General features: G+C 55.4%; 4 protein-coding genes across 4 annotated transcripts; 2 read left to right on the top strand and 2 right to left on the bottom strand.

Moving 5' to 3' along the window:
• Positions 1–2978: 2978 nt before the first annotated feature.
• ColSpa_02770 (2-isopropylmalate synthase) lies at positions 2979–5107 on the bottom strand (the record flags this gene model as incomplete). Its single annotated transcript, XM_049268982.1, has 5 exons — positions 2979–3140; positions 3204–3692; positions 3773–4780; positions 4854–5001; positions 5100–5107. 5 exons carry the CDS (start codon positions 5105–5107, stop codon positions 2979–2981), a joined length of 1815 nt encoding a protein of 604 aa, XP_049124939.1.
• A 2506-nt stretch (positions 5108–7613) lies between these two features.
• On the bottom strand, positions 7614–9500 carry ColSpa_02769 (ferric reductase transmembrane component 3; the record flags this gene model as incomplete). The annotated part of the gene is made up of 1 exon (XM_049268981.1): positions 7614–9500. The coding sequence occupies one exon, from the start codon at positions 9498–9500 to the stop codon at positions 7614–7616; it is 1887 nt and encodes a 628-aa protein (XP_049124938.1).
• A 5367-nt stretch (positions 9501–14867) lies between these two features.
• On the top strand, positions 14868–15170 carry ColSpa_02768 (uncharacterized protein; the record flags this gene model as incomplete). Its single annotated transcript, XM_049268980.1, has 1 exon — positions 14868–15170. The coding sequence occupies one exon, from the start codon at positions 14868–14870 to the stop codon at positions 15168–15170; it is 303 nt and encodes a 100-aa protein (XP_049124937.1).
• A 397-nt stretch (positions 15171–15567) lies between these two features.
• ColSpa_02767 (MICOS complex subunit mic19) lies at positions 15568–16298 on the top strand (the record flags this gene model as incomplete). The annotated part of the gene is made up of 3 exons (XM_049268979.1): positions 15568–15623; positions 15690–15756; positions 15921–16298. The coding sequence occupies 3 exons, from the start codon at positions 15568–15570 to the stop codon at positions 16296–16298; spliced, it is 501 nt and encodes a 166-aa protein (XP_049124936.1).
• Between the last annotated feature and the right edge of the window lie 113 nt (positions 16299–16411).

Raw genomic sequence — 16411 nt, 5'->3', positions numbered from 1 at the left:
CTGCTGCCTAAGACCTGACTTCAGTTAGGCAGCCATCAATGAGTACTCAGACACACACCTTGCACACGCGTGAATCAGGAGTACCTCCAGCTTTCCTCCTATTCCACCATCCGTATCTGCCCCTCCCTACCCGCATTCGTGAGTAACCCCACACAAAGGAGGGAGGGGACTCGCATTGGGTGTCAGGGCTGCAGCTTGCGCCTGCGTTGCCGGGCTGCCTGCTGGAGCCTTTTTGTTGTTTTATTTTTCCCTCTTGGTTTACATTGTGCCAGAATGAGGACTCAGAAATGATGCATGCCATGCATAAACTAAAACCGCAATGTACTTATCCGCGGCCTCAAACCTTCTCCTTTCAGGAACACGCAATCTAAACATTTTCCCCTCGTTGGTTCGAGGAGGCGGGCCGCGACCCAACTCACGCACTTGTGCGTCGGCCCATGCTCCGTCCCCTCAAGCCGTCCGGGACCTTGAGACGACGGCTTGGGTTTTCTTACCGAACCCAAATTTTGCAAGTGCGTAAGGCTACCCGCCTTATGTCGGCGTTCTATGAAGAGGGGTTTGGCTTGGGTGGATGGCAGCGCCAGAACCCTCGAGTCATGCTTCAGACGTCATTCCACCCAGGCACCTGGGATCCGAGCGCTCGCCTGCCTTGGCCGCCTGGTGTGTCATTTGGGAACACGATGCTGGTGTACGGTGGACACCAACAACGAGCAAACGACGGCTGACCTAGACACGATGCAAAGCCGATGGCAGTGACTTTTGATTGCACGAGAAGGCCCTTCAATTGAAAATCAACGAGGTTCCCAACTCGATGTCGTTTGAATGCAGCGAACCATGCGAAGTGACCCCCAGTCTGAGTGAAATCACAGGTACCATGCCCCAACGCCGAAGATTTCGAAAACGACAAACTCAGAGTCAGCCATCCGCTTAAAAAACCCCTGCCATATGCCCAAACAAGAGACAAGCTCAACATTATATGGCTTTAGAGCATGGCTATGTGACTAGTCACCAATCGGCCCTTGGGCTCATATCGATGCTGAAGATGTCGGAAATCGAGGTTTACCGAAGGAGTGCACAATATTCACAACTACCTTGTAGCCATGTATCTTTTCAAAATACCTATCGTCTCGGGCCGTACCGTAGTAAAGCCTCCACCTCACGTCTGAATCAATCGACACCTTCACCGATCGCCAGTTGGCCCTCACTCTGAGCAAAGACATGCGGAGGGTGGTAGCAGATGGAGCGAAGGCGATGGTCAGGGCTATGACGGCGTCAACGGTGGGAGCCGAGACTTCGCGTCCATCAGCGACATCGTGCGTCTATCTCAACCCTTCTAGACTTTAGGACGGGAGCTTTGAACTGTTCATTGCCCCCATCTTGCAAGACTGCATCAGACCGTTTCGCACGCTGGACATAGCTTGTGAGTAAGGCGTGGCCTAGAAAGCCAGAATATGGAGAGATCCGGGCCTGAAACACCCCTTTCTACCTGGTTTCTGTAGACTTCTAATGTTAGGCCACTGCTTGTGAGAGGAACTGAGACGTCGACCGATATCTTATTTCACATAGTTCACAGTATATATTTTACCTTGTCATATGTCATCGTCTCCCAACCTCGAGCAGGCTGGATCTGCGCACCGCTTAGCAGCAGGAAAGCCATTCCGCACCATGTTCCTAGAGATTGTAAGCAAACTAGACTGTCAGGCATGCGGCTCTACTGAATCAAGTAACAAATGCAGGCCCGCAGCAGGTTACGAATGGGTTGGCCACCTTACTCGAGATCGATTGGTACGACTAGGCGTGCCCGAGACAGTGCAGTTGCCCGAGAGTGGCCGAGGCTGACAAGAGAGTAACAAGGAGCAGCATTGAGCGAGCGCATATCTCATCTCAGCAGTGGTATGAGAGATCTTTTAAAGCTCGATCCAAGTATGTGGATGTCTCGATAACCGCATCGCGTGCTGAGGAAGTCTCTCGCTCAGCAAAATGAACCATCTGAGGCTTCAACCGGGACGTTATAGTCGCTGACGGTCTCTCTTCCTGTTAGATGCTTCATGTCATTTTTTCAAATTGGTTTAACCTGACTTCAAAACAAACTCAGTCACATGCAAGACGCTCCGCATTGGGTAACCACAAGTTAGCTCTTGTTCCACTGCTACTAAAGACAATAGGAATGGGCCGATACTCGATCTCGAGACCAACGCAACCTCTCACCCAGGCATTCCCACCACTTGATGTAGTGAACCAAGAGCACAAGTGAGCTAAATCCTGCCCCAAGTGTGTACAAGGGCCAAATAAACACGTGGAAAGACTGGTAGCCCCAACGGAGCCCCGAGCTGTTAAAATGGGCGTAGGAGACGTCCCGGCATGCCAGACCCCGCCCCTGGGCGATCTGGTTTGGTTCATCACCTCAGAACTGTAGGTATAAGGGCTCGGGAGCAGAGCTGAGGCTGAGAGGAGATGCTCTTCCCATCACGGACTTACGCATGGCTCTTGCGTGTGTAAGCATGACTGCGGATCTTGCTCGCCACCGGAAAGCTGCGAAGAAGATTCCCAAGCACACCCTGACAACGCTCAGCGTGGTCGCCAGAAGCTGCTGGGTGTATCTAGGCAGCTAGCACAAGCGAGCCATCAGCCGATATATACGTCAGCTCTCCGATGCCAATGCACGTGTCTTCTTCCACAAGGGCTTGTATCCCCTCTGCCAGCTATCTCGTCTTACACAACGAGGTGTCACAACGTGGTCTTTACAAATTTCCATTCATTCGTTGGTAAGAGCTATTCCCGATACAAGGAAAATGCCTCGTGACCCATGCTGCTACACCGCCGACAGATGACGAAAACCCCCGTCAGCCGTGCCGGCCATCTGCTTTTGATCTTTTCCCCCTCCAGATGCATTTTCGAACCAAACTTTTTCATTTCCTTGAATGCGTATAAAAAGAAAGCCATGCCACACCTCGCTTGAGACTCGAACACTCCCCACCTTACATGCCGTTCGCCTTCTCCTCGAGAACCGAGACGACGCTCGGCGTCTCTTGCGACGCGCCGTTCGTTCCATTCGCAGAGTCAAGGTCCAGCTCTTTGCTCATAGATCTTGTGGGAATGGGCTTGGCGAAGATGGGGCTGCCCGGGCGGCTGCCGACGAACTGTGGCACTCCGTGTTAGCAAGAGACAGAGACGTTCATTGTGGTCAGGGTAGAGGCACTCACGTTGCTGGCGGCGCTCAACAGGGCGATCAGAGAACTCTGCACCACGTCCTCGTGGATACCGATACCCCAGTATCTCTGCTTGGTGCCCGTGGCCGTGCACTCAATGTAGGTGGCGGCCTTGACGTCGCGGCCGGCGCCAATGGCGTGCTCCTTGTAGTCCTCGACGTCGAGGGTGACGCCGACGCTCTTGAGGGCGTTGGCCAAGCTGGAAATGGGACCGTTGCCGCGGCCGCGCAGGTTGTACTCCTTGCCGTCGATGGAGACGACGCCATCGAACACTCTCTTGAGGTTCTTGGTGTCCTGCGTCTTGCCGGGCTGGGGAGGCGCGGGCGACTGCGAGCGGTCGGGCGTGATGCTGTAGTCGACAATGGTGAAGCGCGGGTTGTCGCGGAGGTAGTAGGTGGACTCGAAGAGGTCCGTGATCTCGTCCGAGAGGAGCTCGCGGCCGAGCTGGTCGGCCTTGTCCTGCACGACCTTGGAGAAAGCAACCTGCAGGCCGCGGGGAGGTCGAGCTGGAGCTTGCGCAGGATAATCCAAGCGGCGCCGCCCTTGCCGCTCTGGGAGTTGACGCGGATGATGGCCTCGTAGGTGCGGCCGATGTCGGTGGGGTCGAGGGGCAGGTAGGGGATCTGCCAGTACTCGTCGCTGGACTTGACGGTCTGGTCGCGGACCTGGAAACCCTTCTTGATGGCGTCCTGGTGGGACCCAGAGAAGGCGCAGACGACGAGGGAGCCGCCGTAGGGGGCGCGGGGGTGGACAGGGATCTTGTTGCAGACCTCAACCATATCGATGACGCTGTTCAGGTCGGAGAAGTCGACGTTGGGATGGACACCCTGGGTGTACAGGTTTAGGCCGAGGGTGACGAGGTCGACATTGCCGGTGCGCTCGCCGTTGCCGAACAGGCAGCCCTCGACGCGGTCAGCACCGGCCATCTGAGCCAGCTCGGCAGCGGCGACGGCGCAGCCTCTGTCGTTGTGGGGGTGGAGGGAAACGGCGATCTTCTCGCGCTCGGTGATGTTTCTGCAGAAGTACTCGATCTGGTCGGCGTAGACGTTGGGGGTGGCCATCTCGACGGTGGCAGGCAGGTTGAAGATGATGGGCACCTCGGCGGTGGGCTCCCAGGCGGCCTTGACGGCCTCGCAGATGCGGATGACGAACTCGGGCGAGGTGTCGGAGAAGGTCTCGGGACTGAACTCGAACTGCCAGTTGGTTCCCGACTGGGAGGGGTCGTCCTTGGTGAGGGAGCGCACCAGCTTGGCACACTTGACGGCCAGCTCGACGCTCTCATCCTCGCTGAAGCCAAAGACTATCCTCCGGAAGCACTCGCTCGTGGCAAGGTAGATGTGGACGATGGCGTTCTTGGCGCCCTTGAGGGACTCTACTGTGCGCCTGATGAGGTCCTCGCGACAAGGGGAGAGAACCTGGAGGTATACGTCGTCGGGGACAGCACCGGGGGTCTCGATGAGGCGGCGCGTGAAGTCAAAGTCGGTCTGCGAGGCCGAGGGAAAGGAGACCTCGATTTCCTTGTAGCCCAGGTCGCAAAGCATCTTGAAGTAGCGCCACTTCTCGTCGCCGTTCTGCACGCAGGAGCCTGTGTTAGCGGCATGTCGACGAGGTGTATGAGAGGAGGCATTCGAGGAAGAGAGAGACGTGCCATTGGGTCAACCAAGCTCTGGTTGCCATCGCGCAAATCGGTCGAGAGCCATCGCGGGCCTTTGTGATGGTCTTGGAGGGCCATTGGCGGTCGGGAAGGTTAAGGGGAGGGAAGGGCTTGTACTTCTTCCACGGTTCCTTGAGCCTGTCATCGGAGAAGTGGTTAGCCTGGAGTCTTCTACAACGCAACTTTTCGCCCCGTGTGTCTTGGGATCTTTTTCGGGCGTCCATTGAGTCACCTACATGGGCATCTTGGGCGAGTGCGGGGCAGATTTTGCGGAGGTGTAAGTTAAAAAAAAAAAAGGTAGGGCGGATCTTTTCTTAGTGGGATGGCGTCACAATGGGCTTGGAGAAAGAAAGTATTTCAAACTGCAGAGAGAGGAAGAGAGGTCCAAAGCTGCAGAGGGTATTTGTAGAAAGGTTTGTGAACAAGCGCTGGAAATCACAGTCATAGAGGGAGGAGGGAAAGGTTTTGAGTCACAAGGTTCGTCAGTCGCAGAGAGTCGGGAACTACGAGGACGGAGGACGGGACGTGGAGAGGAGCGTGGTCGACCGACCAAGCCGCTCCATTTTTCGACCCGCCTCCACCAAGCACAGCTTTAACGGGAGAGGTACGTACACTTTTGTGACGGATGGACTTGACTGACTTGACGGACTGCGGGTTTACACGCCTTTAACTTTGACAATCTCCATGTACTTCAGCTGTTTCTGGTGGTCGATTGGATACAGCACCCAGTTTTCTGGGCAGATGCAGGCCTAGCACCGATATTCCAACGGCTCCTCTTGCTGCTTCGTGCATGTCGTCAGGCTACCCTACATAGTAATAATAACTGCCAACTCAACTGCATGCAGGCAACGAGGGAACAATTGGATTGGATAACGGCCGAAAATCTTTCAATGTCGTGTGCGTGCCGCCACTGTGCTCTCCCGCAGTGCATCTAGTCCGCCATTGCTGGCTCCTTCGCATTGGACGAGATGAAGCAGCTACGCTGCAGTGACAGTGCGTTGAACTATTTTTTTTTCCAATTTTTTCTCCCTCCCTCTTCCTCTCCCTTGTCGTTCTTCTCCAAATTCAATGTCATTGGAGTGAGGGGCCACGTCCGAGTCCCCCTCGTCTCCACACCACGCCCTTTGAGCGATACTCAGTCACTCTCATTGGCTGGCCCCTTTCGCACGCAGCCCGAGTTGGCCGGCTGCGGATGGCGGGGTTGCATTTCGCTCTCCATTCATGCCGCAGCGACCACCACCACCACCACTACCGTCAGCCGTCTTTCTTGCAGGCGCCCTGCCTTCACAGACACACAGATCAGCACGAGAGGCAACAAATGAACTAAAGGGGTCTCCCCTCCACCCTCAAACCGCCAGTCGAGAGTGTGCTGCGACGACCAATGGCTGTCCGCCACCACTATTGCTTGGCCATCATATCGAGATGTCGTTTCCCCAGCTTTGCTCTCAGTCAGGACCTTACGTTTCGCTCTGGTCTACGTCCGATTTCTCCATCTTCAACTGGACTTCTAGACCTGACTCGTTGGCTTTACAATTTCCTAGGAACGACGGCCATCCCTTTAGCGCCAAGCCACAATCTCTTCCTGAACTCGACCTGCAGAATCCACTTCGCAATATTGCATCCCAGTTTCCTCTGCTCATGATGTGCTTCGGACAAGACAGGTAAGACAGAGTCATTGAGGGTATGCCGAACCTAACCGATGACCACATCCGATCATCGCTCGCGAACCTCCAGGTTTTCCGCGGTTTGATGCTGTCCAATCCACACGGCCGACTTATCGTGCGCCCCGGAGAGGGTCGGCGATGGGGCGCCCACCCTGCTTAGCCCCCGATGACCGGCCTCTTTGCATCGCACCAAATTCCCGTGGGCCCATCCCCGACGGACAAACAACGGCTAGCCCGTGAGCCGTCACCTCATGACCGCGCGGGTGTTCTCCACGATCGATGACACATGGAGGCTGATCGATGGCTTTCCTTGATCCATCGGCCCGACAACTGCCAATAGCAGAAGCCCCATTAGACTTGTTGCGGCTGTACGAGACTCGGTCATCCGACGGATGCCGCTGGATTGATGAAGAGGCTCGAAGCCCCCACAAGCCATATTTTAACGTCTTGGGAGCCAAGGTTGAATATGCAATCCATCCCTGCTGCCACGTTGGTATGAGGGAGCTGGGAGTTATGCTGCCAATCACTGGAAGCGAGATGGACCATATAGTTTTTGAAATCCGATTAGACGTCTTAGTCTATGTCTATCTTCATGACAGGCGGGTGCTATGTACAACAACAGAGTCCATCCAACCGTCTGCTTTGTCTCGCAGTGGGAGATGTAGAGGTTGTAGGCGGGATATATACGTCCAACAATTAGACAAAACATCTCCCCTAGAAAAGCCAGGTGGGAGAGAAAAAAAAATGTGAGAAAGACCAGAGAGACGAGAAAAGGCGTGAAAAGCCCACCATTTCCATCCATCTTGTCCGTCCCAATGCGTTGGTATGAGAAATATATACACTTGAGAAAAAAACGAGCCATTAAGACGAGGCGTTGGCCGTGAGAAGCATGAGCCATGTCGATCCGATCTGACCATGGCCTTGATCTGATCCTGATGATCCGTAAAAAGAAATCAAAGAGACGAGACAAAAAAACACCGCGCTTTTCCCCGCTTGGTACCGTTGACGCCCAAAGGATTGATATCGTTTCTTGCTTCGGTTCATTTGCGAATGGTTCGTTGTGGGCGATCTTGATTCCCCACTCCTTTACCACGTGAAACTCTCCTCCACAAAGTCGACCACAGTGCCTTCATCCTGCACCTCTCTGACTGCCGCTCGCACATCATCAGCCAAGGCTCCAGGTCCACAGATGTGCACACACATGGCGCCTTGCTGCTCTGAGACCTCGCGCTTCATCAGCAAAGGGATGTTGGGGCGGCCAGGGAACATCTGGACCGTATTGGAAGCCGAGACAATCTGCTGGGAGTTCTGAGGGCGCGTGATGTAGAGCTGGATGCGGAGGATATCCTTGCGGTTGGGCAGACGGAGGATGGTATCCATCCACGGACGAACCCACTCGAGGGCCTCGTAGTCACGGACGATCCAGACTAGGGTGATGCGTCTTGTTGCCACGCTCCCGTTGTTGTACCCATCGATGAGAGGCTTGAGGTAGGAGATGCCGTGGGTGATGCCGGTGGCACCGGCAAAGAGGACGGCATGACCGTAGGAGTCGAGCGAGTGATGGCCAGAGTAGGGTCCCTCAACCACGGCCTTCATACGGATAGCGCGGTCACCGCTCTGGCGGGCGACGTTGTAAAGATCGCGAGTGAATCCAGTGTGGGCACCAATGATGAAAGAGATCGAGGTTGTCGAGTTCTTCTTGTAGATGGCAGTGAGCTGAGCCTTCTCCTCATCCAAATGCAGGGCGCGGTGGTCAGGAATGTGCTCAACCCAGCCGATGGAGAAGGGATGGCAGTCCCATGGCCTGATGTCCTTGAAACGCAGATAGGCATGTGTGCCGGGCTTAACGTCGACGTAGCGCGGAAGGTTCATGGTGACACGAGTGCACTCGCCGGGGACAGCCTCAATGATGGCGTCAGTGAGACCACGGTCAGACCAGTTCATATAGGCGACCCGAACGATGCGCGCCATGCGCTCAAGGAACCATAGGATGAAGATGGCGATCATCCAGGGGAGCTGGGGAAGTCCACCAGGCATGCCAGCGACAGCGCAGTGGATGTACGTCATCAGGAAGATGAAGAAGGCGAGGATAATGTGGACGTTGAGAAACGTCTCGTAAAAGGCGTGGCGAACTGGCGAGAAGGAGAGGATCATGATGACAACGAGGGCGATAGTGCCAGCCATGCCGGAGCCGATGAAGAGCTCGTTGGACATTCTATGCCAAACACCATCCCATCCACTTGCGGCAACTTGAACAATCAACCAGGCGATGGTGTGAAGGACGGCCTCAATCACAGCCATGCGGCCAATCCATCGATGAAGGAGATTATAAGTGTCGAAGCTTACGTGGAGCATGCCGATGAGCGGGTTGTTGCGGCCGGCAAGGATGATGAGCGGCACCATGTTGACGATGGAGAGGGTGCCGGATCGGCCACGGAGTTCGGCGCAGAACGAGTAGATGTTGGCGTTTTCCCAGTTCAAGAAGAACATGTAGACGATGTTGCTGGCCAGGTAGAAACCCAGGATGACGCTGTGCATGCGTGAGGGTAGGGTGCCGATGCCAATGGCGCTGGAAAGCTTGATCTCCTTGTTGTGACGCTTGTTCCAGAGGGGAGCGTAGATGAGGTGCTTCTTCAAGCTGGGCATCCACTTCCACTGAGCCGTCTTCCAGTAGTTCTGTCTCTCGCCCTCGACGGACATGGCCGACACATGGCGCAGCTGAGCCCAAAGGATACGGCTAATCGTGATGACGAGGACGAGGACGGCCATGCCACCGAAGCTGGCCCAAAGCATGTCCTTGAACAGCATGTTGACGGGCTGGTTCACGCCAGCTAGGTTGGAGGCGTAGGGAGAGATTGTTGAGGTGGCCGTGGCCGCCCCAGCGCTGTCAGCGGCATGAGCACGCTGCTCAAGCACTTTTGTGGGGATGAGATCCGCCATCAGGCCGGCGAGCCTGCGCCGGTGAGAGTCCATCGGGTAATTCTGATGCTGTTGATTTTGTTGTGTTTGATGTAAATCTTAAAAGGTCGAGTTTGAAAGGCGAGTGAGCGTTGGTGTGATTCCCCAGGGAAGGAGTGACCCAGATTGCGATCGACCAGGGGTGACTTGGGTAGTTGAGGGCTAGTGCCAGGCTTCTAAATTTAGGAGGATGTCGAGTCGCTGAACAGTCAGGCTCAGCAGGATGTTGCTAGAATCGTCCCACTGAGTCGTGAATGAGACGTCGTGTGCTGTTTTTGTGACTGACGATCGGGTTACAATGTCATTGTGTGTTGGACGAAGGACAAGTGACAATGTAGGACTGGTGGCAGCAAGCCTGTTCCGAAGCAGAGGCGTCTTTGTAAGTACCAACACAGTGTCAATGATGACGTGGGGTGATCGGTGTCGTTGCAGGAGACGGGTCACCAAGGAACGCGCCCAACCTTGCAGTCAATGGTCGCGTTACTGGGATGACAGATGTCACGGCTGTAATATACCGGGACGTTGTCGTCGAGATGCAGATGGTGAATATCCTCGTGCTGATCTTCTACAAATTGTGTGGAAGCGAGGGCAGTTGGTGTATTGGCGATCCCAAGGGGGCTAGGTCGATCTGTATCTGGCCGAGCAGGAGCCGGCTCGACGGGAGAGAAGTGAGTGAGGCCTGAGCAGGTGGTGTGATGTGCTCGGGAGGGCTATGGGATTGACGTATTGGGAGACGGGGGCCGAAGCAACGTCAATATATTGTGCGTCTCTTAGCTGGCCCTTCGCTAGGTCTCGTGCCGCGTCCTTTTCGGAATCGAGGAGCCCGAATCCCTTCTGTTGATGGTGTGGGGAAGGAGTGGATGAGAGTCGAGTGAATGAGATGGGGAAATCACAAAAAAAGCCCGAAGCTAAGAAGCTGAGTTTGCCGGATGACGAAGAAGTGGAACAAGACAACGGAGACGTTGAATATGTCTTGGATGCGTCGCGGTAGCGGGTTTCGAATATTGTGTTGTCTTGGTTGTAAGAATCAAATGAGAGTATACCGCCGCTGACGGAATTTGAAGGAAAGAAATAGCGTGGATTGTTCGTCTGGTTGAACAATCAAGCGCTGATTTGTCGAGAGAAAAAAGAGGGGAGCGGATGATTCAGCTGGTGAATCTCACGTGGTTTGAGAGAATGTGAAGTTTTTGGTTGAAGGAAGGTGCAAAGAAGCAAAAAAAAGAGTGTGTGGTTGAAGGAAGGAGCGATCGGTGGCGGCAGGTGAGGTGTGTAAGTTCCTGAGCGAGGCCGGTAGGTCGGGGTCACGGTCGTTGTTTCCGTTTTTTCGACCCGGTGTTTGGTTCGAGTGACCTCAGAGTCGTCCCCTGCTTGTTTCGTTTTTTCTGTTCCTTTGTTCCTCAAAACGACAACCCTGAAGAGAAGAAGAATAACGTTGTCGAAGTTGTCCAGCCTCTTTCTCAAAGAAGTAAAGTAATCGAATTCCAAAATTCCAGCAAAAGCGAACCGTCTCACCAAATGGAGACTGAAGATAGTCAGCGTGACAACGGGCGAGGAGAAATAGAGAGTGGTTGGGATCACAAGGCGCGGAGAGGGCGACTAAGGTACTTTTAAGAGACCGGCTGGGACGGGCCACGAACGACCTCCTGCGAGCCATGAGAAGGTCGGGGGACCCACGGTACCGCCGCTGAGAGGCTCCTCTGGGTCCTCTTCGGGGGCCTGGACTGTCGAACTGGATGTGGATAGGATGTTACTAACTGGGAAGGGCAACATGGTGCATTCCCCCTGACTGTGGTGGCGTGCAAGGGCAAACGGGAATGACTGGATCGACTGGATTCTATCCCACGTCTGGCTCATCAATTCGCAGGTACCCGGATCCCCCAGCACTCCCAGCTGGCCTCGGCAGGTATCCGTGTTACCCCCCGTACCACACCATGGCGAGCCAGCCAAAGCCGGCCAGTCCACCAGGATACCGATACGGGCATGTCTGCGCCAATGGCCTGCGCGAACATCCGTACGAACGATTGGACGGAGCAGGGCAAGACCAGGCATGGTGTGGCTTGGTACCTGCGTTGCCCGCACACACGCGGTGGATTAGCCAAGTACCCCTTTTTCGCGCGCCTACGTACGGTGTGCCGGTCCTGAATTATCCCACCTGGACCGTACAGATGCAGACGCGCGACGCCCTGTCGTGTAGACGAAAAGAGGAGCGACTTCCAGGATGCATGGCAGTATCTGCCTACCGGCCTGTCAGCCTAACCTATTCCAATCCTTTGGGATCTGGAATGGGATCATTCGGTTTGCTCATCGGCCCATGCGCTGGCGTTGCTCATGCTAGTAGCAACCGATTACCCTGGCGGAGATGGCAGATGGTGCATAGCAATCAAGGCAGCGATACAGGAACAGGAACGTCCCCTAACTGCCAACAGGGCTAACAGGGAAGTCCAAGAGACTTTGCACTTTGCTCAAGACTCGAAGGGAGGAACGGGGCAAAGGAGGGGTCAAGGCATCTGTCAAGAACAGGCAAGTCATCCAAAGTAATCGCAGGGATGACGCGGATGGGCAATACGTACAACTCGCGCACAGGCACTCTATTCTGTACACACACATGGACAGGCTTCGAGGGAGCCAGTCCCTGGTCGCCAATCAATAGCATACACTGTTACCGTTCGCTGAGGCTGAAGGGACGGCCCCTGGCTGCATGGGTTTGCTGATTACCATGATTTTCATTCGCTTCCTTCCTTTCTCGACACCTTAATTGCTCTTCCAGTGACCATTGGTCATCGAGTCTCTTCTTCTCTAGGACAGCGACGTCGTTCCGTTCACGACTGGAACGTGATGAACCAGATGGACCCTTTATCACTATTGAAACGAACGTCGCAAATCGTATTACTTGACAATTTGACTCAGTAGTCACGAACTGCTGAGGATGAACCAAGGGTCTACATTCCAATGCTCTCCGATGGCTTCCACAACTAGAACACCGATAGCTCGACGTGCAGTTTCAGACTCTGTGCTTTGCAGAACCACTTTGCATACCAAAAGCCCACTACAATCGACCAGCTGTGGGGTTGCCATGGCTTCTGCTTAGTGACCTGGCCGACTTTCGTGGCCCAATGTGTCCCGGCTTCTCGCCAACTTCTTGGCGGCAGACCAGTTCGATTGGCTAAGAGCAGCTCGTTATGAGCCAGTGTGGCATCGCTCTTCGCGTGCTGACTGGACCTCGCCCCCTGCAAAAGGGCTTGACAGCCAACCGGGATCTTCGCCAAGGGGCGAACGGCCACAGGCTAGGAAATGACAGGGGGAGACACCGGACGAACAAGGACGGGGGCTAAGGTGATCTCTGACGCTCGGCCTATCGCTTAGTGCCACTGCGGCCTGCCAACCACACCAGTCCATGATCCATCTACCCAGAGATGCCAAGCAAAGTAGCCAATCCTTTTAACGGTTATGTTGCTTTCTGGTACCTGGGAACTGAACCCGACATGCCTCTTCGGCCTTGCATACCTATTGCTTGCCGCATGGCACGAATCTGCAAAACTCGGCGCCCTGCACACTAAGCTTGAACTGCATCCACCGAAATGACCGAGAAGGACGGGTATTTCGGGTATCTTCTGGGCCTCTCCTCCCACTGGACCACAATCTAACAAGGCCCTGCTCTGCCCAGCCGCCATGGAGCATGTTCAGATGAACGTAAACTGGGAAAAGAAATTCCAGCCATTGGCTGGACCGTCGCCATTTCCAGTCAGAAATCCTTGTATGCTGTCATTGGACTCATTGTTCGAGCCCTGGTGGGCCGACCGTTGTCGTCGAACAGTCCAGCCAGGCGATGGCCCCAAAGCCAGAGACACCATTCTATCGTTCTCTCCTTCGTTTAGATCCCCGTTGGTGTTCATCGTCTGCCCGTCTTCTCGGACCCTCTCTGACGCCAGGCTGGATATGGCAAGGCGGACTTGAGCCGAGACCCCAAGGTGGTCGGTTGAGCGCCACAAAGCAACGATCCATCTTGCGTACGAAGTGCTCTGGCGCATCCAGATGATATCCGAGTTCCGATATGGAGTGGAACAGTAACACAGATGTGATGCACGAGCCGGGCCATATGATGCGCAATTATCGTCGTTTCCATCTCCCGCCTTACGCCTCCACGGGCTTGACTTCCTTGGAGGGCTGGAAACGCGGCACCCAACGCTTGGGTCATGACGAACGAGTGGAACTCTAAGAGTTGGAAATCGTACCCCTACCATCACGACTCCTTGGCCGAGCTCTGAGAGCATGTGAACCAGCCCCGCACCCACTTCATCAACGCTCCGTCTCAGTCATAACACCTCTGCCGTCCCTCTCGGCCGATTGTGCCGTGGCATTTACGTGACGGCATCTGACGACAGAGGCCCGACGTCTACCGCCCCCTTCCTTACCTCATCTGGCCGCTCCTTGTTTTCCAGTCACCATTACTCAACACCCGAGGCAGCCGCCCATTTCAATTTCCCTTACGACCGGGTATCAGAATCAACCAACCGCCCGTTCGACAGCCGTAATCTAGCCGCTTGATGAGAACGAAAGTTGTACGCTTACTGACGAACCTCAGGTTTGGTCCTGTCACGTCTGCAGTTCGCGGATTTTGTGTGGTTCTGTCAGTGCCAAAGCTTTGTGTGTTCCTGAATGCATCCGGCTCCATTGACGTAAGGTTCCCTGGTCCTTCGCTTCGCCCCCAAGGCAGAGGGCATTCACAAATCCTTGTTAGAGGCTGAGTGACAACCCCGACGAGGATATCCCTCCATGTCTACTACTCCTTCAGACCGCCAGCGAACTTTTCTTTTTTCCATGGCGTCTTTGGGCCTCATATTACTTAGTCACAACCGCGAACAAATTGCGGGATGCGACGGTGTAGCCGTGCTCCGCCAGGGCTAGCTCAGCTCAGCGGGAAGCCCCTGTCAAGCGCCGTTCCAAACAGATTAACCAACCCGATCACCCTAGCACCTCGCCTCGGAGCCAAAGTCCGTAAAGAGGCATCTACCCCGACTTCCCATCTTGGCTCCCTCGCAACCGCCCAGCCGGGTCATCCAGATGGGCCGCAGTACCTGCACTGGAGGGGCCGAGGATGGCAGCGGGCTTCTGCGAGACTGAGAGACGAGCCGCCCGCATTCAAGCCGCCAAGGAGCCTGGCGACGTGCCCGGGAGGAGCCTGGAAGACCGAGGTTGTGGTGGACGAGGAGGGGATTGGCCCCCATGAAGTCATTTGCACCTTCGGTGACCTGTCGTTTCAACGATATTGCAAGCCCCGTACGCTTCAGGTGAGCGTTGGCATGCACTAGCAGACAGACAGAACATGTGCAGATGAGGCCGAAAGATGCGGCCGGCTCGTGAGATTTTCCTCGGGTCTGCATCATGCCTTTTGAGTTTTGGGCACTGGTTGTTTGCTTGCACCTGGCTCCATCGCCGAGTCTCCTGCCATCTCCTACCGCCTCCCTCGGCACCGAACCATGCCCTCCCCTGATGCCACCCGAGACTTGGGAGGCCCTCGGGCGCTTCGCGGATATTGGGCTCACCGAGATAACCGTGCTGGCCATCATGGTGAACCACGGAAGGCTTGGATCAACCTTCTTCGCACGTCTCCGCCTTATCTATAACCCGCGATCCTTGAAACAATATGAGGATAATGAACTGCCTGGCCACAAGGCCGCGTGGTAGAGCGCGGGGGTCCCTGACGTAGACCGCGGGCGCACATGGTCTGAAAGATAGTGGTTGGTATCAAATTCTTCCAGAACGTGCTCGGAAGCTTTGAATTAGGGAAGACATTTGTGCACAGCTGGTACCAGCTGGGGGATCTGGACTTCTTCCGTGGATTGGCGAAATCTGGTCGAACAGAATAGATGGATGACTCAGCTACGCGTGACGAGGAGAGCTTCCTGGATGACATAATGTAGCTCAGTATGACTAAGCCGTTCATCCTTTGCCGGTTCATCACGTGCACCTGCGCCGGCCCATCGGAGCTCGCAGCTTGACGACCGCTGTCTACGGTCCGGAAAATTCCATAACATCACGGCCAAACATTCAAATCACCTCTCCAGCCATTGAGGCCGCAATCATGGGTGCCAGCGAGTCCAAGCCGTCGTCCAACACGCCCCCACACCTGTGGAAGGCGTAAGTCATTACCTTTCCCAATTGCCCGTCCCCTGTGTCGGCCAAGGGTATCGTCAACTGACCAAGATTACGCAGCAGCACGCCCAGCGGCATCTCACACGACCTCGTCGAGTCTCTGCAGACTAGCCATGAGGTAAGTCCCTACCTCCGTGTCCCCGAATACCCTGCTTTGGGCTTCTAGCAAGCCCAATCGTACCTCTCCTCCGCCTCGGCGTTCCGCCATCGACGCCCCCAATGCGCTCTTTTCCTCAAATCGAAACCAAGAAAGCTAACCGATGACCACCACCCGAACCACAGACCGACCTTTCCCGTTCTCAGCTCACCGAGCTTCAGATACAGGCCCGCGTCGCCGAGGAGCTGAAGCGTCTGCAGGCCAAGGAATCGGAAGCCCTGAAGCTCGCGCACGAGAAGATCGCCGCCGAGGAGAAGCCCGCGCCTGAGGGCCAGCGCAGCCACGAGAGCGTGGCGAAGGAGATTGAGGCCCTGCGCGCCAAGCTGGCGGAGCGCAAGAAGGTGCGCGACCTGCCCGAGGGCGTGGAGACGGCCCGCAGCAACGTCGTGCGCTGCCTGCGCGAGAACGACCGTCGGCCGCTCGACTGCTGGAAGGAGGTCGAGGCGTTCAAGGAGGAGGTGAAGCGGTTAGAGAAGGGCTGGGTTGAGAAGGTTGTCTCGTAAGGGAGCACCGAGGAGAGTTTGTTGAGGACTCTCGACATCTGATTTCTGCGTTATTATGGTCCATGGAAAGAGGGTGTGTGGACGACATGCTAGCTGGGAATAATAGAGCGGCA

Source organism: Colletotrichum spaethianum, assembly GCF_022836535.1.
Source record: "Colletotrichum spaethianum MAFF 239500 DNA, contig05, whole genome shotgun sequence".
In the NCBI taxonomy this organism is placed as follows: domain Eukaryota; kingdom Fungi; phylum Ascomycota; class Sordariomycetes; order Glomerellales; family Glomerellaceae; genus Colletotrichum; species Colletotrichum spaethianum.
Note: the sequence above shows the minus strand (reverse complement) of the source record. Positions and strands in the feature narration are given on the sequence as shown.